The sequence below is a fragment of the Pyxicephalus adspersus genome, chromosome 12 (genome assembly GCF_032062135.1).
Source record: "Pyxicephalus adspersus chromosome 12, UCB_Pads_2.0, whole genome shotgun sequence".
NCBI lineage: Eukaryota > Metazoa > Chordata > Amphibia > Anura > Pyxicephalidae > Pyxicephalus > Pyxicephalus adspersus.
In genome coordinates this window covers 10,376,456-10,401,996 of record NC_092869.1, presented here as the reverse complement: position 1 = coordinate 10,401,996, position 25,541 = coordinate 10,376,456, and the positions used below count along the sequence as shown (strand labels likewise).

The 25,541-nt window shown below is 38.0% G+C and overlaps 1 protein-coding gene across 2 annotated transcripts in view; it reads right to left on the bottom strand.

Annotated features, from left to right (window-relative positions):
- The window catches only part of SCFD1 (sec1 family domain containing 1), a 59,082-nt gene extending 34,666 nt beyond the window's left edge, over positions 1 to 24,416 (bottom strand). For both annotated transcript variants that reach the window (XR_011923135.1, XM_072429095.1), the window contains exons 1-14: positions 24,278 to 24,416; positions 22,374 to 22,444; positions 21,172 to 21,260; positions 20,020 to 20,110; positions 19,463 to 19,585; positions 17,972 to 18,059; positions 17,756 to 17,845; positions 15,991 to 16,046; positions 15,406 to 15,491; positions 14,610 to 14,709; positions 7,572 to 7,711; positions 7,322 to 7,412; positions 6,772 to 6,845; positions 6,380 to 6,461 (exon numbers count right to left, since the gene is read on the bottom strand). Coding sequence is in view for 1 of the 2 variants with exons in the window: in XM_072429095.1 (XP_072285196.1) it covers positions 6,380 to 6,461; positions 6,772 to 6,845; positions 7,322 to 7,412; positions 7,572 to 7,711; positions 14,610 to 14,709; positions 15,406 to 15,491; positions 15,991 to 16,046; positions 17,756 to 17,845; positions 17,972 to 18,059; positions 19,463 to 19,585; positions 20,020 to 20,110; positions 21,172 to 21,260; positions 22,374 to 22,444; positions 24,278 to 24,308 (1,212 nt within the window). In the remaining variant the exon portion in view is untranslated. The remainder of the gene's footprint in view (positions 1 to 6,379; positions 6,462 to 6,771; positions 6,846 to 7,321; positions 7,413 to 7,571; positions 7,712 to 14,609; positions 14,710 to 15,405; positions 15,492 to 15,990; positions 16,047 to 17,755; positions 17,846 to 17,971; positions 18,060 to 19,462; positions 19,586 to 20,019; positions 20,111 to 21,171; positions 21,261 to 22,373; positions 22,445 to 24,277) is intronic.
- Between the last annotated feature and the right edge of the window lie 1,125 nt (positions 24,417 to 25,541).

Below are 25,541 nucleotides of genomic sequence, written 5' to 3'. Positions count from 1 at the left end.
AGATAAAAATGACTGCCTCTGACAACAAGCTTTAAAAATAGTCAGCAATGGCATTCTTTTATCCAGATGGGTTCTTTTCACGGGAGCATTCTGGTGAGAAAAATCCCAGCAAAACCAGCACAATAGCAGTGGTTATTCATATGGTACTTTTTGAAGGGTACCCATTTTGCTTTCCGTTTTAACAGTGCACGTTCAAGGGTTGTAACTGATGCCAGCAACAGCAAAATTTATCATCACATGCTTCTGTGCATTTATCACCCATTGTACCTGTGCATGGTTCATGCTGGGCAAACAAACAAATTACCTTTACAGGAGACCTTCACAGTGACACTTAAGCTACGTACACACGTCAGATTTTTATCGCTCGATAATCGGCATCGACCAATTATCGGGCGAAAATCTGCCGTGTGTACAGTCGGTGTCGTCCATCGTCCGGACGACCGACCTGCCGGATCCACGGACGATGGACGACAGCCGATCGTAATGAAAGTGAAGGGGAGAGCGCGCAGCAGGGTGCCGCTCCGTCACTCTCCCCCTCCCCTCTCCATAGAGCATGAACGGTGCTGTATGTACAGCACCGTTCATGCATCGTGCACTCCCTTGTCGTTGGAAAGGATCGTGAAAGATCCTTTCCAACGACAAAAATTGGCAGTGTGTACGCAGCTTTACTTTCCTTTTAGTCCCAAGGTGATCCATTGTTGTAGTTTATAGCCTGTTGTCTCACCATGCTCAGATTCATGATTCCCCCAATCACTAGGCCCATTTAAAAGCCTTCAGATAAATGATTGGAAACATAGCAGAGACTTCTCCACAGTACTTTACATTGGTATATTTGTGGAACATTTGTAATATGAACTCACTATCTGCTCTCTGCTCAGCTCACACAGGTAATCCTGAATGCTGACTATAGCGATGTTAGGCATTTATAGACAATTTTTCTTAATATGCACTTCTCTTGATAATGGCCATTGATAATGATAAATACCTGCACATAGAAGGCTCTTCAAAAGGGAGCCAGCAAAGTGACAAATGTGTAAAAGTCTTTCTTAGCAGAGATAAGAGCAGCTACTCCTGCATTTACATTTGTTAGTGAGTACTGTTGGGTTGGTATGAATTCCCCTGACAGTACTAAATGCTAAAGCCTGTAAGGGAAGCATTAAAGCTACCATTAGACAGATATATGTCTGCTACAATGGCACCCAGCAAGAGAACCCCTAGATACCCCTATGCAATCCTAGGGTTCTATGACACCCCTTGCTTTTTGAAGAAAAATTATCTTTTACAAACTGCACTAGCCATTGGTTTCATGAACAATGTAATTACAAACAACACTTAGAAAAGTCAATTTCTGAATATATAATCCTTTATATATTCAGTTGAAAGGACAGTACAGGTTTAAGTATCTGTACATATGCAATGCCATTGAATTCAGAGTATTTCTTGTGCCTATAATATATAGACAGACACTCATATGCAATAAAGATTTTTTTTCATCCTTATAGGACATAATTTGGAATAGCAAGCAATACAAGTTCCACTTAATTCAAACACTGTCAAGCTCCAGTCATTCATGTTTATATATTGTACATTTCCAGATTAGCTGCTAAAAAAGAAACTGGTGTGTTCATGATTCAGAAATGTAGAACTGAAAGAAATCTGGAGTGTTTTCAGCATGTTATAATTTTAATCAGTAATCAAACCCCTGAATGCTTGTTTGAACTTAGGAACCATTCAACACCATACTGAAATACCAGAATTTTTCCTGTGAACCTGGCCACCCAATCCAAGACAGCGTGTAATCAAAAGACATTGCATGCTCATATCTGGTTACAATATCAAGATCTACCGGCACAGACTTCAACCATAAAAGGACATTATGCAATTTTATATCATAGAAAATATGCCAACAATTTTAACTATTTTGATGATGCTCTGTTGCCAAGTGATCTTTTACAAGGTCTAAAAAAACAAAAAAACAAACAAGGTCTTGGGTGTCTTGTTTTTCTGGACATCCAGTTGTAGAACTCATTCTTCATTATAATGCCTTAAGAGATACCTGAATTACTTATATAATATAATATATACACTATTAAATAAATATACATAACCCCAATGCGACATTGTCCAGCGAAACAATTACAGATTTTCAATTACAGATCAGTGAAACTGGGTGATCCAGCAAACCTGAAATGGATTTCTTAAGCCATTTGCTATTTGTTAGCAAATGTTTTCAATCCTGTACCACATCTATTTCAGGTATGCTGGATTACCCAGGTTCACTGATCAAAGTGTATCCTCTCCAGCCAATAAATACAACATTCAAAATAAGCTACTTATGGCACGTGTCATAAAAGTTACTCCATTTTTATCTCATTTAGTTTTACACCGGTGCTGTTTTTCCTTTAAAGTTACTGAATATTTGTAATTTATTTCCTAAACGAAAGTTACAAGGACAGAGGCTTAGCTATAGAGTGTAACAAACTTATCAGGTTGGTGTTATAAATAGTAGCCTGATTTATGCTTGTAATGTGATGGGGTAGTACATTTAGTTTGTTCCTACTTTGGGTTAAACCAAGGACTTTACAAATGGTACCTCTTGCCTCTTTGATTGTCACTCAGCATATAGCGAACAGAGGGGTGACCAATCATTAGATAATGTGGGTAAGGACGCTTGCTGTTATATTTTTAAGGTACTAACTTCTAAACAGGATTCTTTTCCTAGAAGCAATAAAGATGTGGCAATTCCATTGGAGCAGAGAGGGAATTTAAACTTTAGTTTCACTTTAAGCACTCCAACAGAATTTCCTGACATTTGAAGTTATCAGTTTCTTAATGAATATTGTTTAATCTACTTGGTTATCATTTATTTGATTTAGCAATATAGAAACAAATCGTTCCTTACGCTCCAACGGTCCTTAACTTGGCATCCGTTTGCAAAAAGATTAAATAGATATTCTATATCAGACAGTATGGAACTTGTTTCACCTTGCTCTGGTAGTCTGAGGAGGGATGTGGAGGGTCTTAGACTACTCCGAATGCTGTATACTTTTATATAAAGTCTGACCCTGCCTTTATCCTTGTTGATGAGGGACTGCAAATACCAACTTTCTTTTTCCATCTCAGGATAGTTTCAACATTCCAGGGGAATCTGCAACTTCTGGTAAATTATGGGCAACAGCATGATCTGTCAGAAGGATAAAATTGTCTGTCCACCAGCAGGTTAAACGCTGGGGAAACAGTCCATGTAGACTTACTACTTAAGCAGTAGTAAAAAGGCTATATTGTTTGCTAATGGGCTTGATGATGAGGTATATTGGTGCTTTTAGTATAGTTAACAGCTATAGCGATGTGGGCTTGATAGTTATGGAAAAATTAATTTTGCTGTCATAATGCAGCTGCTCCACAGGATGTTCTAATGTTGTAAGGTAGGCTTCTAATGTTACGGCAACTACAAAGCTATTGATTAGTATGATATGAGTATGTACAAACATTGGTGTGCCTGACTCAAATATGGGGATCAATATTGTCCAGGACTTTAACCCTTTTAGCTTATGGGGCTTGCAGATTCCTCGACTGTAAGTCTAGTTGAGTTTTAATCTCTATGTAGACAGAAGCTTGTTTTTTTACGGCTGCCTTTAAGCAAACTGTAATTACCACTGTAATCATTAAATAGTAATAGACTAAGTGATGAGACATATTGATACTTGTGGTTTTCCTGCTGCTAGTGCACCATAAGTATAATGCTTAATTCTAAAATTACTACTAAAATACCTGTAGATTTTGTTTAGAAGTATTGCTATGAGTACGTTTTCTGGTTTAGGAGAACAACACTGGAGGCTCCCTTTGAAATGGTCATCTTTTAACACTAAACTGATGCAAAAACATTCGCTATGGGCTAATTCCCCCAGTGGCACAAAGTTGTCAAACTGGAGAAAAGGCTGGTCATTCCCACAATGGCCCCATCTTCTCTTCCTGCAATGCTTTCTGGGAACTGTTACCACTTACAGTAATATCAATGCTACCTAAAGTGTTTTTATAGAAGCAGAAAAAGGAAGCACTCTTAAGCATCTTTTTTATTCCTTACAGCATTGAGGACCTCAGAGTAGAAGAGTGCATCCCATATACCATCAAATATAGTTTATGTTGACTCTCCATCTGTTTTTAACATTTGGGACATAATCTACATAAACAAACATACCCATATAGTGCTTCATAGTACTTTTTTTTTCTAACTACAAAGCTTTTTACGTGCCTTGTTTTTTCAGAGTTCCATAATATTTTTAACTAGGAAATGCAAAACATTCCCTTTTTGGAAGAAAATTTTCCACAGTTACATCATTCACAGTTTATTTGACAAACAAATTAGGCAAACCAAAATCTCCATCGAAAAACATAAGAATAACTGGGATAGGCAATTAGAGCTGACACACAAACCATCAGGCAGGGAGTTGTATTATGTTTCCCTGAGCAAAAGGACATTTGCAGCTTCCTGTGCCGAAGTGCTACACTGGCAACATGATACAGATCATCTGTCTCTCATTTTCCTATTTTTTGTTTTACGACCATCGCTTTCCTGAATGTTATCTAATCCAAAATGCTTCATTTATGAATAAGGTTTAAAGCTTCTGAAGAACTTGAGAATGTGCCATGTTTTCTTCTGCTGTTGTGATATTTTGAGGGTTATATTTTCCTTACAGATGTCTTAATACAATTTTGATATTTGAAATAAAACTAATGATGCATTAAGTCTGACAACATCAGTGTAGAAGCACAATGCAGCGATGGTCTCTCAGGTTTAGGAGGAAAAAACCTCCTAGACCAAGACTATTAAATCTTTTTCATTTGAATGCAAGATTGCAATTAATTTTGCACTTGGAGGGCAAAAATCAACAACAAATATAATAAAAATATCCAGAGAAAAATCAGTGCCATATTGACACAGCCTTAAAAATGTAAGGCCAACATAATCCATATAATGCTGACATAATCAAAAATCAAAATGTCAGCCAACACAATCAGTAGATTCTACTTTGTGCCTGTGCTATTTTACATAATAGGGGTGTTCTGACTACTTGTGGACTCTCCAAAGAAACTGGAATGTCATGCAGTCGTTCTATTAAACTGGCATACGACATTGTTGCCTCAAGACTACAGACAATCACGTGGAAGTGTAGAATGTTTTAAAAAGATGAGAGAGACAATGATATAAGGTAGGTAGGTATGACACACTAGCATGCAGATTCTGAACCACACCTCCTAGACAAGGCTAATCGTCAGCATGGCCAGCAAGAAGCGACCACAGGAAAACAATATTCCATAGCATAGTAAGACTTAAACAAACCATATGTAGGTTTTTTGGTATACCATGTTGGCAAAAGATTTTTGCATGCAACAATATATGTTGGACAGACTGCTTCAGTAAATTTTTGCTGGCAGTAATAATAGACATTAGCAGATCCATGAAATTCATTCAAATCATAATAATTGTTTGGATAGGAGTGAACTCAGTCAATAACATGGAGATCCTACAAAATAGAAAGTCTGAAACATCTAAACCAGCCATTCTCAAACAGGGTTCTGTGGAACCCTACAATTCCTCCACTGGTTGTTGGGGATTCCCTGAAATTTGAATGATTGACGTAATTAATGATATACCTCAACAGTTCTAGTTTGAACGCTATTTGGCATAGTCAGTCAGGTTTTTTCCTTTTTATCATTGTAATTTAGGCATTCTTGCCACCAACGCTCAAATTAATTTTATCAGTTACCTGAGACCCCAAATTTATTCCAAGGGTTCTTCTTGGGTAAAAAGGTTGAGAAAGGCTAATCAAGACCATGAATATTATCAAACCTAGTGCAATTTTGCAGATGTTGGGCTATCAGTCTTTGACCTCTGGATCATACAAGAATAAGGCAGTGACTGGAGATACATTATAACTGAATGTACTAGCAGGGGACGTCAAGCAGTGTTGAGGAATAATGACCAATGTTTAAACATAACATGTAATAAATAAGCCAACAATAAGCTTAAACATTCCACATTAGTTTATTGCTGTCCAATTTACTAAGTAACCCACAGGGGTGCATCTTTTTCTTTGCAGAATTGTACAATACATGCAGGTTAAGTTTCTTCTCACATACGTGAGATATCACCATATTGCATGCTGTACAAAGCAAAGCATTTTTGAAAGAGTTCAAAGTTTGGAATCTCAATTGATCTGATTGTGAATAATAGGATTACCCTGTGAGTGGCCAGCCTAAAAAGAAATATCAGTCTTCTATTCATTCCACACACGTACCCTATTACAAATTTAGAAAATAAAATAACTTGGCACTGTCTACATTATGTATGTGTATGCATATTAAGTTGACAACTGACCTTGATATGTTCCAGCACAGCAGTGGCTACATTAGTGTGTAGGTCTATAAGTCTCTTCTTCTCCAAGAGTTCGGGGAGCGAGCTTTTAAGACAGAACAAAAATAAGACAGTTAAAGTCGCACATACCTTATGCTATCTGTAGTCAGACTTCAATATATGTTTCTGGGAATAAGTAGGACAAGTCAAATAATAACTCACATTTGTCTCACACTCAGATTTTCCCTGTTTGATTTCAAAGAAGCTGTTCCACTTTTATCTGAAACACTCATTCACAGATACAGTACCCACATGCAACTTCAGACTAAATCAAACCTACTTTCTGAACTCAAAGTCCAATCTACAGAAAGCAAAAAAAGGTAAAATGGGTTTCAATGCCAAAAAGCTGTGCTTACCTGACAGCGGATGTTAGCTTGGCTGTATTGTCAGACAACATGCTGATTGCACCTTCATCTTCCCCTTCCAGTCCCTGGAGAAAAAACAAGATCAGTATTGGTTAGAAAGACAACTCTTTACTTGAATTTGATTTTAACCCCTGTCAATTCACTGTACAGTACAGAGTGGAAAAGGTAAAAGAAGAACCACAATAAGTCAATTGGTTGAACTGATTCTACACTTTTAGTGTATAACCAGCTTTCCACCTTGTATTGTGGATCATGTAATGGGTTTTTCTGCCTTAATGATCAATAAGGATAAGCAAGAGGTAGACAGAGACTTGGCTAAGCTAGATTTTAAAAACAAAAAAGTAGAGATATACAAACTGCGCTTGGCTACATATCTAGGTCTACTTTTTGAACTACATTTGTCACAGAAGTTAACCTTATGGTAAATGCCAATGCTATTCCTATACAACATTTATTTTGAAATGGTCTCAAACAGCAACAATGTGTTACTAAAATTAAAACCCACTCTACATTACAAAGATAGTGATGGAAATCTTCTTACCATTATAGTTTTGAGTCGTTTAACTTCATCTTCTTGATTGCGGTAGGATTCTAGCTCTTGCTGCACTGATTCAGCAACTTCAGGAAAGGGGCTATGGGAAAATCAAAGATGGATCTTAGATTTCATTTACCATTGCTAGTCAGACTTGGGTACGTCGAGCCAGAGAAAATCCTTCTCTAAGCATAGGAAAGTACAGTATGTACATCTTAAAAAGAAGGTATTTACATGGAAGCAGTATATCTCAACACACCTGCCTTTATGCTTTTGCCAGAACTTATCGGACACAGTAAGATCATATGACTTTATGTTCTTCTTCTTTGGACGGGCTCCAGAGGGGCTACTTTCTGCTGCTGATGTCTCTTCTAGATTGACTCTGTTAAGATGAAAGTCCTACAACAGATAAAGATGCAAAAGTTATTTTTGCTCCACATCCATATGTCAACAAACACAAATGAAAAACCTAAACTTCTACAAAGACATTCTGTCCCTTAATTTGTCAGCTTCTGATCACCCTAACTAACAAAGCATTTTATCCCAAATACACTGAAAATCTGATGGTTTGGCACATGTAAAGGTCCACAGTATGCAATAAACACCAGCACCATAAATATATGCTTACATAGAAGAACACAAAATAATTAACCCATGATGGTGAAAGTGTTAGAAGGGTGGAACCTAATGAGCAGAGATGGATTTCCTATTAGCAATGGCTTTCTTCCAGTTTGTCCTAAATAAAGCTCAGCTTTATGAAGTGCCCAAGACATAGCTCTGCCATACTAGTTGTGCAACTATACCACTGCTTTATACTGATCATTGACTCTTTCTCTTAACCTTTCCCTCTCTTGTAATAGAGAATTGGTGGACTGTTTATTACAGGTTCATAGCTGTGCAAATTATTTTCATTTTATTTTTTTGTTTATGGGATTGTCCAAGAATGTTCAAAGTTTGGGATTTCTTTTCTTTCTTTCCCAGAATTGTATTCAGTGCTTGCTTTGTCAGCTTCATAATGTATGTTCACCAACAAGCTATGGGACTTTCCAGAAACACACTGATTTATTCTGAGACCATGTGACATTCTTTGTACAAATTGGATGCAACTTTTATGTTACTTTTAAAATAGTTGCACCATAATATATTTAGTGGTTTCACAGCAATGAAGGTGAATATCTATGTTAATGAAGACATCTCAGCTTTTTATTTGCAAATGTAAAAAAAGGTTTTAAATAATGGACCAGTCACTGTAGATCAGGGTCATCAAACCACAACTAAATTCACTTTAGCCTTTAACGCTAATAAAAGTGGAAAGGTCCAAGAGGGTGATTATAAATGTTGGGAGATTGATCTTATGTTATAATGAGCTGATCTAATGTTCAGAGAACAATTGATCTTATATACACGGGACAAGATATGTGTTTATGTCAGGCTGGTTTACTTTTAGACACTTTTAAAACCGGGCATTTATTAAAGCTTAGAAAAAAGAAGTTTGTTTAACATTTACCTCTTCTATGAGCAATAGTAGAAGCATGTAACACTATAACAATAGAGGACCTTCAGCCCTGGCAGGTTGATAGTGTTGGCAGATTAATATTCCTGGATGGCAGAATCTAAACCACAAAACTCATTGAATATTGTGGAAAATAACACATCTGATGTTTTCCTAAATAGATGCGTATTTATTTCTCCTATCTTCGGTCTCCTAAAAACAGTTGAAATCTATGCCTTGGTAAATGTTTACTATGACAGACAAAAAGTAAAGAAGGCAGTAAGCTAAGCCATTCTATAATATCAGACTGAAAGGGGCTACAATGAATATGAATCCAAATCAAGAGACAACTCAGGTTTAAACAAGATAAAAGCACAGCCTGGTTCGGAAATGTTTTGAAACTGATGGCAAATTTTATTACGGTAGATGGGAAAGAAAGTGATTATTATGCCAAAGAAAGAGCTTTGGAACTGTAAGCTTTATTTTCACTGCTGTCTTGAATTTGGCCAAAAGTCTGGTACATATAGTACAAAACTGGGATAATGATGATGGCAGAGCAGCTAACATACTCCAAAAACAGCATATGCACCATTATTAATAAAGTATCTTTGTATTTTACAAAGTTACAGTATTAAACCTGAATATTTTACAGCAATGTGGACACATAAGTGCACAGCCCCAGCAAGAAGAGCTGTGCAAGTTTTCCTGTCTGGATTCCATACACTCCATTTCTCCCCGTGGTCCTTCTGGATCGTGCTTTGCTCAATACCAAAGATTTTTCTCTAGCAGTCATCTTATTACTATTTTACATGTGAACACCAAAGGAGGGTATGTTCTCTGTCAGCCTCTATCACATTTCAAATGTGGCAAATGGTTTATAGTGCCCTGCTTACTCACATACAGAGCTCGGACAGATAATACCCCACCCACACAGACAATGAATCTTATACTCCAGACATGTAGAAACCTTTCAGAACGCCTTTTAGGCAGATAACACCAATGATAAGGCTGAATGGTAAGGAAGAACCACAGGTAACATGGACTTAAAGGGGATTTACACAATTCCTAAATTAAACAATTACAAGGACAATACAAGGCATGCTAGTATTCACATTTATTGTTTGTATACTTCTAGAGAAAAAGCTTGATATAAATGCTGGTGGTCTATATCTATTGCTTGGTTGAGGATAAAACTTTATTAAAACAGGAATGAATACAATGTGATTTTTTTGTGTTAGAAATGTATTGCATTTAAATATTTTTCAGGCTTTGCACTTGAAAGGAAAATAATATAAATATATATATATATATATATATATATATATATATATATATATATGGTACAAATGTTACTAATAAAGGTATGACCAATATTTACAGTTATGTGTAAATGAAAAAAAAAAAAACATTGCTTGTGTATGTACCTAAAATTATGATTCATAGCTCCTGGCAATCTCCTACACAGCAGAAAACTGGCTTGAAGTAAAAGGAGGAGCCAGATTTTAAACCAGGCTGGCCCAACTGTATTGAATGGTGCTGCCCATTTACCAGGTGCAGGTACAGGGGGCATATTAAAAAACAGGATTTATATAGCGCCAACATATAATGCAGCGCTGTACATTAAATAGGGGTTGCAAATACCAGAGATATAGACAGTGACACAGGAGCAGCAGAGGACCCTGTCCAGAAGGGATTAAAATCTAGAAGGTGAGGGAAGTAACACACAATAGGAGGGGAGATATGGAGTGATAGAAGTAGTGAGGGTTTAGGAGACAGAAGAAGATGGGTAGGCAAGTTTGAAAAAATGGGTTTTGAGTGCCATTTTAAATAAGTAGAAAGTCGGAGCAAGCCCATAAAGGATGAGGAAAACCATTCCAGAGAGTCGGGGCAGCTCAAAATGTATTTGGGAAGCTTAAAAGACAAATTCACCCACTACCACCATCCCAAAAAATGTATTTCATACTTACCTGTATTCAAGTCTTTAGGCTGGTCTTCTCAAACACTTGGTGGTCTTTAGAGCAGACAGTAACACTGATGTAAGGATGTCACTGCCTCACCATACTTTGAGATTTATGATGTCAAGGTGACACCCAACCAAAGGCTGGGTACAAAATGCCCTTCATTAAAAGAATTGGATTAAATGATAATGGGTTTTTTAATCAACCTGAAAGAGGACTGGCTCTACATTACAGAATAGATGAATACACAGGGGATACTAAGGGAGACGTGGTGAATGCTGCATTTAAAGCAATGTTTTTTATATTTACTATTAGTGGGTTACCTATTTATTCAAAATTAACAAAAAAGAGGTGTGGGGGTTAAAAATAAGTATCATAATGTAATTTTGGAAGTCAGTAAATAGGAATTGACAAATGAAGATGTCCTCTTGCCTAATGCATATACAGGCGTGTGGGGGGCTGTCAACTACAGGAGTCACTGGACCCCAGCACCAGGAGGCATATGCCCTTGTTCCAGCATGACTACTTACGGAGCAAATCACCTTGACCATCAGTAACTTGCACCTATGGAGCACATCCTGAGCACCATAAGGGAGCATAGGCTGATCACTATAAATAGATGCACAATTACGTTATATAGGGGTGTCTATTGACTGACATAAAGGTAGATATGTTGATTGTTATAAAGGGGGCAAACTGACCACAGAGAAAGGGGTGGACTGACTACAATGTACGACGAGTTAAAATGACAAAGTCCTGGCTGGCTTTTGCAGTGTTGAACATGACATTGCCCTGGCTGTGCACTTGATGTTACATAACCCTGACTGCTGCTCTCTATACACTGTTACACATTGCATAAGTCAGACCGCCGCAATGTATACACTATGGTATATTACATAGTTACATAATTCTGACTGCTGCACAATTTATGCTCTCTTATTTGCTTTTCAGTCCTGACTGATGCATTGTGTTGTACATTACCTACTCTACAACAATGTTTATTGGTTCAACAGTTGCTGGTTGCTAAGTATTATCAACTCATCCAATGAAATTCACATTGGCGCTGCTTGTATTTAGGCCACTTCCACTTTTAGGAGCGATTTGGCCCTGTTTGTGTCTATTGTCTATGCTGTCATGTGAAAGTACAATCCAACAGGACAGCTGTATGTCACACAACTGACTGCCGCTAAGCCTACACATATTGCACCCAGAAATCTAGCGAGATTGTAGGGACAAGAACTAACACTGCTGCCCAACAAGTTCAACCCCAGTTCTGTTTTCTGCTAAGCCTAATTGGAATTAAATTTCAATTGTAGTGAATTTTTTTTTATTTAAATTGCATGCATGGAGGTTATTAGGCACTATGCTGCCACGGTCTAGTTTATGATGTCTCAGGATGTTTAAACATAAGGTCTTTAGGGGGCACAGGCAGTGGTAAGCTTGAAAAAAGCACAGGCACCATGTAAACCATCAACAAAGCTGCCTAAAAATTGCTGCAATACTTGCAAATACATAAATAGTTTTTTGTAAAACTGTACATGTTCTTCTAAAAATTGAAGTCTACGTGGCCTTAATGGTTTATATGTTGCTGGCATTAGCTACAAACTACAGACAGTACAGTGTTTATCTGCTATCAAAGAAACTCATGGCAACAGCAAACCATTTAAATGATTAAAGGGAGCTCACAAAAGCAAAAAATTGTCATGTTTTATAAATAATCATTTATCTCAAAGCACTTGAGTGATCTAAAATGTATGTAAAAGTTACATTTGCTGCCTTTAGTCTTGCACAGCATCCTTGGAAATGTTATATTGGTATTGCTATTGTATTCTGTGGTTCTGCACGTTTCAGTTCAAGACAAGGCAGACGGCGACCCCTAGTGGAAGATGTATGATGGTAGTTGTAATCCCTGAGGGTTCTAACCAAAGGGCTGCTACAGTACAATAATACTTCTAGAAAGGAAATGTCTTTATTAAATGGGGGAGAAGCACTACAGACAATGTAAAACATTTTTTACATAAGTTTTACAGATAATGAATCAGTTGGTAGAGTAATATAAAAAGATAAGAGCACCCAAAAAAAAATGGACCTGAGCTATTAAAGCTCTCAAGGGCTGGAGAGGATACACTTTCATCACTGAACTCGGGTGATCCAGGAAACCTGGAACCGTTTTCTTCAAAGTCATTTGGTATTTGCTAGAAAATGTTTTGAATCCTAGACCAAATCCATTCCAGGTTTGCTGGATCACTGAGCTCTCCAGCCTTGGAGAGCTTTAATAAATCAGACCCAATGTGTCCATGACAGAATAGCACTAAACTCACATTATTAAGACCAATATCATATACTGTATGAACTAGTGGGTGAATTTAGAATAAAACTACTGTTGAAGAGAAAAAGAAGCTGATAAATGGAATAACCTGTTGGTGCCTGAGTTCTTACCTCTCCAGAATTTAGCACTTAGAGAAAATAGTGGCATTTTTGCATTTGCAATAAGCACATAATTTGGCTCTAAAATCAGAATATAAGTATCCTAATGCACACATAATATGAACACTACCATCCAGCACATGACTGATATATTGGGGTAAAACAAACATGCTCTGATAATTTTACATGTTTGTGTTACCCTACTATAAAGACAAGCAACATGGATTCACCAGGTGTCTGGTGAATCAAAATCCTTTGATTTGTTACCCCCATCTCTAAAGTTGTTTTTTTTGAGATTTGTGAAGTTCACACATTTTACCCATAAATGTTTAAAAGATGGAGCCATTGGGAGATGCAGCAATAGGTAGACATGTGTAAGCCAGTTTTACCATCACCCTACACCCCAATGCTACAACTGGGTTACAATCAAGAAATGGAAGACTTAATTTTGCACAGAGTACCCAACATGTTGACATGTCTCATTGTGATAAATAGGTTGATACGTCTGTTTTTACATTTAGGAATGCAAAAAAAGGATGTTTACACTCGTATCTTTACTTTATATCCGACAGTCCACAAGGTAATATTGTGACCTGGTAAACTAAAGGGAGATGTCTTACCACTGTTCAGCTGTGTATATTGTGCAGCCTAAGAAATGTTCAGATACGAAGAACTGAGCCAGGTTATATATGAGAGTTTCATATTCCTTTCACCCTCTGTTCCACCAATTTTAGTTTTAAAATTCAGTTTAAAAAGGAAAACTGAAAACTAATAGTTGTTCTACTAGGTAAATTAGTTATTGTAATGCATGAATAAAGATATTAAATAAAAAGGCCATATAGGAATAAAATATACTTTCTAAGCTGACACAACAGGGCTGAATATAATTGTGATTCTGCATAGGTGTTGTGCGCTGTATAAAATGGATAATTTTAAAAATAAAATGATATGGATATATCTGCTGTGATCCCTTTTTCAGGCATGTACTAGTAGAAGATTCTTGGCAAACTCTGTAAAGTAATGTAAAGGATTCTTGGCGAACTCCAAAGGATTTTTTAATATTTCAAGTTAGCCAGTAAAAGGTATTACTTGAACTACAGACTCTAAATTAATCAATGGCTAACATGGTACACGATTCAAGTACTTAAAAATACACAAAAACTCCAAACTACAATGATTTCAATTATAAAATTAAAGAGCGTGACAAAATGTAAAACTAACCTATTTAAAACTTTGAAAATAAGATGTTTTTCTTTGCAATTATTAATAACAAATAAGCTTGTTATAAGAAAAGCATTTGACCTCATACTTTCATCTTATTAAGTTCACTATGACCACAAAGTTACAGTCCGGTTTGGAATTAACCACCCTACCTAAGTGTTGTTCATAATAATTTAGAATTTCAAGTGCAAATACTCACTAGAACATCATGGACCAGTGCCTGGTAAGTCCATGTGTGGTGCAGAGGAGTTGCAAGGTCTATGTTTCTGTCCACAAGAACTAATAAAGGCCTCTGGAAGCTGACAAGAACAAATCAAAAAAAGATTTTGTTACAAGAAGAATTCTCTAATATCATTCACTAAATATATGTTATATATTTGATTAGATTGTAGAAGCTTTCAACATGTAAAAAAATGTATATATGCAGCTCATGTGATCAGCTAATTGCCACACAACTTTCTACACTATAAGCAGCATGCATTACTAAAACCAAAAGATCAGCTTTTATCAAGGCAAATTAATTATTTTAAACGAGTTAGCAATGGCACCTTTTATGATTTCTCAGTGATTGGTTTACTTTAAGGTTAAATTGTCTATAATCTGACTGAATGCTTCCTTGCCTTCCCTCTGTGATGATTTTGCTTTACAATATATCATAGCATATACTCCATCACAGCGGGATCACTCACATTTCTATTATTGCTACAATATTCCCTATGAAAACACTGCTCTTCACTTCCACCCACCACTCTGCTCTCTATTCAATCTTCTCTGTCTCTATCCACGCCCACTCTGTTCTCCTCTCCTCTGCAAACATTTTCCTTACTTTTTCAGTCCCATCTGATCATTTCCTTCGACTTTCTTCCTGAATAACTAAATATTAATTATAACTAAAGTAACTACTTAAAAGAAAAACAAATCTGCGGGTGTAAAATTATTAGTGTGAACTAGTTATTTATAACAACATGTAAGAAATGCAGCATCATAGCAGCCACCTGAATTGCCCAGCTCCAAGGTTATCTCCAGTGAATAGGCTGTTTCTGGCATCTCTGAGATTTTCACGTAGCTTCTTGTCCAGTTTCTGAAAGAGAATAATTACTGTAAGAACTTGACCCATAAAACATGCTAATATATAGAATCAGATACCAATAAGCAAATTACAGCATCTCTTGTGATAACTGAAAGACTAGCACTGGAGATAACCAAAGGTTCATAAAAACAACTGCTCAAACAATTAAAAACTTGCCCAGAAAGACAGTCACTGACACCTATACCCATCCCAAGTCTAGCTATATACATTGCAAAGTGCTTGCTGGAATTTCGGTAGATCTGAAAATGACTCTTACAACACTAATAAATATCTAAAGGAAATGGGAAAGCATAGGTTTTTAACTACATAAAGGAGTTTCCAACTCTAAAGTCTGATTTTTTTGACAACAAATATCTCGGATGAGCAAGCTAACTTGCTCATAGAATAAACATGTTTCTCAAATCACACATTTATCCAGACTGTAATACCTGGCATGCTAGGAATATCTTTAGCTGAATAAAATTAGCCTAAATGGTAAAAATATTCTCACCACTGCCACCATCTCTGCAGCATTGCCTCTTGCACATCTTATTATGGGTACAGCACCTAATTAGGAGAGGAACCAAGAAAGTCAACTCTGGTAAAAGCCGCATACAGGAAGAAAATTAGGGGATTAACAATTTGATAAACTTCAAATGTAAATTAATAGCATTTACTATTTAATAAAAATTTAGGTTGATTCTCTGGTATAGATAGATGTTCCATGTTATTCCTATATTTTATTTACTTTCTAATATTTTATTTCATTGCTACACCTAAAGGATAGCTACTGAAGAATCTCCATACCCCACCCTTACAATACATGCAAATTCATTACCATCACTTCATTATTACGTGCATAGAATAAATACAGGAAAATGATGCATAAACTGCAGAACTACAAAATTATTAGGAATCTATTGTCTTCTACTTTATACCACTTATCTGATCACTCCACCCACATAATAACTCAAAGCACTGATATGTGGGCAGAGCTTTTTTTTTATTATCTTTGAAGTCAACTTCAATGCACTAAGAGTAAGGCTATGTACGTATGTTAGGCTTTTGTCCTTGGAAAGGATCTTTTACAATCCTTTCCAACGACAAAAGACTGAAAGATGCATGAACGAGCGCTGTACATACAGCGCCATTCTGCTCTATGGAGAGGGGAGAACGATTGAGTGGCACCACGCTACGCTCTCTTTCTCACTTGCATTGCGTCATTTGTTGATCCTCTAGGATGGATCCATCATCAACAATGTCGGACAGCCGCTGTATGCGTCAGATTCTCGTCCAACAGTAGCCCTGAGACTTTTCCTCTTTTCTCAATCAACTTTGTTGCACTGCAGCATTTACACATATTCTTTCTTTGATCGTACATTTATTCTTCATGCTTGTTATAAGATATTATAATCATGATTCTACCACAGATGTATTAGGAAGAGAATTCTCTATATCAGTGGTCACCAACCATTTTGGTTCCACAGACCACTAAAATCACCGGCTCCTAACAGCGCATGCGCGGGGAGCCGGGTGTCAATCAAAGGGGGAGAAACCTCACCTATAGTGATGTCGTTGTGACGTAGCCCCGCCCACTCTCGCCCACTGTAGATCTGAGCCTGCGATAAGAGAGTGGGTGGGTTATGTCCAGGGACACAGCCTGCCCACTTTCCTAAGCCTGGGACTTGTACGGGGACGTGTTCTGCGGCTCTGGTCGGTGCGTCCCGCCAGCGGGGTTCTTCTCCCGACCTCACTCGGGGGTGTACCGGCCAGAGCCGCAGACTGCATATTTCAGATGTGGTCTGACAAATGCTTTGTACCGGGGCAGAATTATCTCCATCTCTCAAGTCTATTCTTCTTTTAATACAAGGAAGTACTTTACTAGCTTTAGATTTTGCAGCTTGGCATTGCATGCTGGTAATAAGATATGATATACCAGAACCCCCAGGTCCTTTTCCATTTCTGATTCCCCCAAATGTATCCCCCCTAGACAGTATGAAGCATGCATGTTGTTAGCGTCCAAGTGCATAACTTTACATTTATCTATATTAAATATAGCTCGAATTTCTGAATAAGCAGTGTGATGATGATGATTCTTTCCTGATGAGCAGGATGGAGAAAGAGATGTGAATACTGAAAGCCCAATGAGTTTGAATGATAAAACTAGTATCTGATTAAAAAAAAAAAAAAAAAAAAAAAAAAAAAGAGACTTGTAAAAGTGCTCCAGAGATCAGATTATAAATTGGTATTGCAATGGATTGTTTCTTAAGACCTACCTAATGTGACAAAGAAGCAGAAGAGACTGTCAACTATGGTATCCATTATTGTTTCCATCTCTGTGTCAGTGACGTCAGGTCTATTCAATGCTGGGGAAGGAATGATAAGATTCAGCCAATGCTTTATTCTTTTAAACACATATTCCAATCTTGGGCTACAAAACCATTTTTAAAAATTGAATTAAAAAGGATAGCTGAAAGATCTCATGAACTTACCTCTGTAAGATACTAGCTCTTTGTTTTGGTTACAAAGCACAAACATGTCATCCTCCAATGTAATGAAATTTAAGTACTGATCAAAAACCTGTAATAAAGAATTGCATAGTCACATTGCAAGTAAAACCATACATAATATATAGTTCAACCTGGCTTCTCTTGGTTCACCAAGCAAGATACAAACAGTATCAGATGCCTATCTAATACAAACCTAGTTGCTAAAGCTACATACACACGTCCAATGGTTCTCGTCCGATAATCGGCTCAGGGACGATATCGGACGAGAAATTGGTGCGTGTACAGGGCCCGTCGTCCAAGAGCGACCCTCTTGGCAGATCCACAGACAATGGACAACGAACAATCCTAATGCAAGGGAAGGGGGAGAGCACACAGCGGGGTGCCGTTCCGTCGTTTTCCCCCTCTCCTCTCTATAGAGCACAACAGTGTTGTATGTACAGCACTCGTTCATGCACCGTGCAGTGCTTAGTCGTTGGAAAGGACTAAAAGGTAACTGCACGTGTGTATGGGGCTTAAGGTTTGTGTGGGCCTAAAGGTGCGTACACACTCCCAATTTTTATCGTTCAAAACGAACGATCGATTGGGCAAAAAATCGTTCGTAAAAAAGTAAGCAACGACGCCGACGAACGAGGAAAGTCGTTGCTATACGATCGTTCGTAGATATCGTGCAGGATCGTTCGTCGTTCGTTTTCCAACGATAATAATTGGAAGTGTGTACGTAGCTTAAGATCTTTGTAATTTCAAATCTTGACAACAAAATCCAATGGTTTTAAGGTGCGTACACACTTCCAATTTTTATCGTTCCAATCGAACGACTGTGTACAATATCTACGAACGATCGTGTCGTTAACTCTATGTGCAGGATCAGTGCTATACGATCGTTCGTATATATCGTGCATGAACGTTCGTCGTTCGTTTTCCAACGATAATAATTGGAAGTGTGTACGTAGCTTTACAATGATTTGCAACAGATTTGTCACAGGATTTGCATCAGTTCCTGATAAGAAAACAATTAGTAGCTATCTCATTGCCTGCTAATCTTGTTCTTTGGAGAGATACGCTTACTAAAGAATATCCAGCATATGTTACACTTGGGTATGTGAAGTACATAGTTCCCTGCTGTGCATTGTGGTTTCCTCTGACAGCCCTTACATGTCTAGTAATGGTGAAGGGCCAGCAACTAAAAGCTACAGGAAGCATTGGGTGCAAAGGGTTTTTATGAAACTGTATCTCTTCATCACAAAAAATCCCTGCTTCTGTCCTGTCAGAGAGACAGACAGACAGAAATGAGGTACCCAAGATACCCCTTTTAATTTAAAACTTGTGTATTATTTTGAAAAAAAGATAAATATAATTAGGGGTGCGGTATTCAATCTCACAAACTCCACCTGAAAACAAAACTGGCAAACATTTTTTAATGCTGCTAATCAGATGACAAACACACTAACAGACGAAGGTAATAGGTAAACTCACCTTTGAGACTTGAGCCACTGTATTAGCAGTAAGTGCTGCACTTGCTATATCCTCCAATTTACTGCGAGAGATTGCAGAGATGAAATTTAAGTAATAGGACTCATACAACTGGGTCCTCAGATCCTGCAATTGGGAAAAAATAAAAACAAAATTAGCCCAACATCAGGGCTTTTTGTGCAATCTTTACCTAAACAAAGGATGCTATTCAGTGTCAGTATTCACCTATATTTTTACTTTCCAAGCATATACAGAACTACCTTCTTCCCCACATCAGTATGCAGTAGAACAGCATGCTACCAAAACTGTGAAAGAACCCATCATTAAATGTGGGGGGAAGAATATCAAATACAGTTCTTTCCTCCATGATGCTAGCACTAAAGCAGAAGGAGGTCCCTGTGTAAGTAATAACCAATGTAGGGATTTTCCATTGCAATCTGCAGTCAGTAAACAGAAGACCAAACAGAATTCCTCTTAAAGGAAACCGCTCAGGTAAGAAAGTTGTGTCCTGCTAAAGAGAACTTTTCGCTGTACATAATCTCATAGGATGCAGGTCATACCTGACATATTCTATCCACATTCTCCTCAGTAGGCATCACAAAATACACAGCTGGAACATCTGGAATTGCATCCCGATCGGAGTGTAGAAGTCTTAATAAAAAAAAACATGGTGTTGTGATGAATAGACTGAGTGTAAATCAAGACATAACTGTACAAATCAGCAATGATAATATTCAAAAAGACCACTTTCCCTTATTTCTGCCTGTTGGTCCTGTAAATTAAATGGTTGTCACATAGGCTGGACTTAAAATCAATTCTGCCTTTCTCTATTATATGGTATATTGCTGATAAGGGCGTTTGTGCTGTCTTTTCTGTTTACAGGAAATGATTAGTACACTGGCAAGATCACATGTATTTTCTGTACCTACTGAAAATGTTCTTAGGCCGAATAACCCGAAACTAATGCATGGATCCCATCCATGGCCTGGCCTGATTACTATTATTTTAAATTCAGGTTAAAGTTAAATTTTAATATATCATATGCCACTTCATATTTTACTTTTACACACATCAGAAAAAAATGGTACTGCAAGTCTTGCTAGAATGGAAACGTAAAGACTAAATATTTATCTTTTCTAGAGAAAATACAGATCCAAGGTACTTCACCATAAGATCACTGCTGAGAAGAAAATCCTACTGGTTAATTTACCCTTTTAGCAGAGATCATGAAATCTACATTGACAGTGACCTAGGCAGCACCTTTTCGTAAGTATTTCAGCTCATCTAATATAAATGTATATTCATGTATTCTGTAGGCCTTATCTCTAACACAGTAGCTTCACATTAAAGCATTAGAACAATGCATACAACACATGCTAATAAACATAGATAGTTTCAAGACTATAACCAATGGATCTATGTGTGTGTCTGTGTATAATGTATACTTTTGATCTGTTCAACTATATTTGCCTAACAGCATATACCTCCTGCTAGATTTATAAGTTGAAATGAATACACTAATAAACTATACATTATTTAATGCACACCAAGGCTGTACAGTTAGGCACAGGAAAACCTGCCTGGTAACACCAAAGACCTCACTATATTGTTTCCCTTTCCAGCATCTGATGACCTTTTAAGATGAATGTTGGTTTCCTCAGCACCCTGAACTCTGTCATTAAAAGAGGCACATAAACATTACCAACACTTACAAGTGTAACGTGACCCCCATATCTCTTAGTTCCTTCACAGAGAGCAGAGGAGAGATGATGTCTTGGCCAAAGCGATCGTAAATAAGTACCTGTAAAACAAATCATATTTATTGAAATTAAGCGAGGATAAAAAGGTAATTTAGTAAAAACACACCCATATATTTATGTGCTCAGATTCTAAAGAGAAGGAACACTGAGAAATCCATTATTACTAACTGCTGTGGGGGCAATATATCAGAAGCTTATCACAGTACCCCAGGGTTCAGTGTTGGGAACTGTACTGTTTACCATCTTTATAAATGATATAGAGTTTGGGATTAAAAGTACCATTTCTGTGTTTGCAGATGACACCAAACTATGTAATGGAATTAAGTCCATACAGGATGTCTACAATCTACAAGCAGACCTGAATGTACTGTTTGATTGGGCAGGCAAGTGGCAAATGACATTTAATATATAAAAATGTAATGTTTTGCACTTGGGAGCTAACAACATGCACGCTTCATACTGTCTAGGGGGGATACATTTGGGGGAGTCAGAAATGGAAAAGGATCTGGGGGTTCTGGTGGATCATCAATATCTAAAGCTAGCAAAGTACTTTCTTGTATTAAAAGAGGAATAGACTGCAGAGATGGAGACATTATCCTGCCCCTGTACAAAGCATTGGTCAGACCACATCTGGAATATTCAGTCCAGTTTTGGGCACCAGTTCACAAAAAGGACATTGTTGAATTGGAGAGAATGCAGAGAAGGGCAACTAAACTAATAAAAGCAATGGAGGAGCTCAGCTATGAGGAGAGATTAGCTGAATCATATCCCCTCCAGCATCACTGATGAAAGTGTATCTTCTCCAGCCTTGGAGAACTTTAATAAATTAGGCCTAGTGAATGGATCCATTTGTCTCAGTGTTAACCATCTTTTGCGAGTGTTAGTGTGAACATGCCCTAACTATCCCTTAGTTTCAGTCCTTTGCCACAAGGTGGCAGTGTTTGAACAATGGAATCTTCTAACACCTGCTCTCCCCTCCATCTAATGAGCAATATAGCTGGAACATGGTGGGCCACCGTTAGGGCCAATGGCCATAAGGGCAGATAGCTGGAGGAGCTGGTACTTGTCAGGGAGTAGTTAATCTGTACAAATGTTGGACAGAATGAAATGTGAATGGGGAAGAACACAACATACATTTAAAAGACAACTCTTACCTTCCATACTGGCTCGCCTGTGCTGTTCTTTACCAGAGGAACATTAAAATTCAACATACGCTTCAAAGCAACTGCAAAAGACAGCAAACAGCACTGTGATCCGTGCAAAATATGACTGCAGTACATATGTATATGTTATTTATATACAAAGCACTGTTTACCAAACGTGCTGGGAAAACAATGATCTACAGGTAGTCCCCAAGATAGGGCCTGTAGGTTTGTTCTTAAGTTGAATTTGTAAGTCGGAATAGATACACTTAAATAAATGCAATTAGAACAGATGTTTGTCTCAACATGTTATTAGGCAGCATGGTGTCAGTTACTGTAGAAAAAAATCCTCATTGTGAATTAATCACAAATAAAGGGGAAAAAATCATCTTTATGGAGCCTAGACATTCAATAACTTCTTGAGCAAGCTGTGCTTTAATATGCAAAAAGAAACAATTGTAGAGTTTGTCTTGGTCATTAAAAAGAGGCTGCAAAAAGAGCTCCCCCACCCCCCAAGATCACCCACAACCTCTGTGTTTAGCAAAAGATTTCTTCTGCAAGTCATGTGAACAGCCCCCTCCCCCCAGTCAAGCCTCCATCCTGCACACAGCAAGCAGGGAAGCCCTGTGAGGAGGGGTTCGTATGTCAGATGTCCTTAACCCAGGGACTACTTGTATAATAAATATACATTACAATGACCGGCCCTCCTCCAATCACAGAGCACACTGTGGCCAGCATTCTATGAACGGGCTGCTGCATTGAGAAATAATGGGATGTATCTCAGAGAGCAGATACTGATAACAGATCTCTGTTAGAAATTGCTCTCCACGTACAGTCAGGAAATTCCAGCAACTGCTTCTTCCTTTGCTTGCACTAAGGCCACGGGATTTGGAAGCAGATTTGGATCAGGATTTGGAACGAAGTTTGAATAAATTACAACACTCCAGGTGCATGAAAACAGAGTATTAAAGTTGGTTTTCTTTAGAAAAAAAAAGCCACAGCCTTAGTAGGAAAGCCTACTAAAAAAGTTCTGTGCAGAGATGGTATTTTGATCTGTATGGAATCAGTGGTCTCTCTGCAGAGGTTTGACATGTCCTTCTGAGTGCTCCAATCATCAGGGAGAATGAGCTTTGCTGTAGAGAGGTTTGACTCAGCAGGACCTCTGCAGAGAGACTGCTGATCATTCTTTAAAGCATACTAGCAGGGAACATGCTTGCCTATTCAGACAAAACTAGAAAAAAACTATAATCCCCAATATTTCTTTCTTTGAAAATGTTTAGGTCAAAGAATTATTATCTCCCATTTCAAATCTAGTTACAGCATTACATTATAAGCAGTCTCCATTGATCCTGCCAATAAAGTCCATGTAATGCACTTCTTGTGGGACAACAATGCTGCAATGCTCTTGAACTGGGACAGTTGCCACTGTCATGAAGGATCTACAAGATATAGAGGGCGTGGTTATCTGTATCGCCTGTCAATCATTATCTGACCACACCCATTGGTTTCCATATTGGCTATTGCAGAGTCCCTCCCACGGTGGTCTGCAGTGTCTGTGGGGGGGAGCAGGTGAGACAGAATGGAGGAGGCTTTGGATCAGGAAGTTTATTGAGCTATAACTAAGTTTGGCGCATGTTCTACTGTCTTTATATTTATTTGTACAGAAGTCTTTATATCAGACTGAGGACGGTTCCTATGGCTGCAGTGGGTGAGCTTCTTTCACCTGAGCACAATGCATAATATTGGCTATTCTCATTACAGTACAAGCAGACCTGTCCACACATACACCCAGCTGTCACATGACTGGCTTGTCTCCGTATATAAAGCCTCTCACTCCTCATACCCCCCTCATATCACCTCAGCCACACACACATCACAGGTCTCCCTGCTTTCATGTCATTCTGCCCGGTTCTCACCCGTCTGTTTTTCCCGGATAGAGGACGCCATCTTTCTCTGCCTTTACCCCGCCTACCGAGCTGACGGCACCAATGGTGACGTGGCAGCAGAAGCGAACTCACCACCCAGAGCTCAGCTCTGTCCCCTAGGTAACCCGAGAAGGCGGGACTTGAATCCAGCTCCTTCGATTGGCTGGTTATGGACGCCGACTAAAAGCGTCATTTTAGTCAATGAAACCGGAAGTCCGTGCGTTCCAGCATGTCATTTCTGTGTGGATGGAATGTTATGATTTCAGCGTTGTGTTTGGAATAGATAAGGCAAGCATTGAGGGAAGTGTGAAGAGGTTACACAGGTTACTTTATAAACAATCTTTACTAAAGCTATATCAATCTTCCTAGAGTGTAAGCTCTTCGGGGAAGGGTCCTCTCCTCCCCCTGTGTTTCTGTCTGTCATCTACAACCTCTATTTATTGTACAGCGCTGCGTTATATGTTGGTGCTATATAAATCCTTTTTATTATTATTATTAATAATAATAATGTGAACGGTACAAGTTCAGACATTCCCATCAGAAACCTGGAGGCTCTTTTATGTTATTTTCTTTCAGAGCTTCATCCGGCCTCTTATGTGTTAAGATGACATGAATTTCACCCCACATAGTGCCAATCATTGTGAATGGAACCCCAAAGCTCCATTTAGAAATTGAGAATGGATGAAGATGTCCTATGGGAGGGTATGCAAGGCCAAATCAAGGTCACCTGCGTTGTTTGATCTATAGCAGGCCTCACCAATCAGTGGTCCACAAAAAATGTGGACATTATTTGCAATTTTTATGTTTTATTATTAATAAAACGAAAATAATATTCTAATAAATTCTTATATTCTGAATGACAACTTTCATATTAAACTAAATTCACAAATTGTACCAGAGACGGAAAAACAAGGCAGGCGCAGCATGACTTCAGAGTAGTATTAAGATGTATGAGGCAACCGTTACCGAGCCGTACATTTCAGTATTGTTTCCACCATTACAACAGTCACCCCGCTCCGCCAATACCGATTCTCATCTGATTGTTTTATTTTTTTATTTCTCAGATGATCTTGTAGGGAAGTATTACCTCAACTGTGTATTTTCTTTCACTGTTATATTTAATAGCATCAAATAGTTTGACTTTGATAACTATCATTTCTTGTTTGGTCTTAGATTGGAATGAAATAAAACCATAATGAGCGAGAAAAACCAAACCAATATTTTTCATTTCTTCAGTGATACCAAAGATAATGCA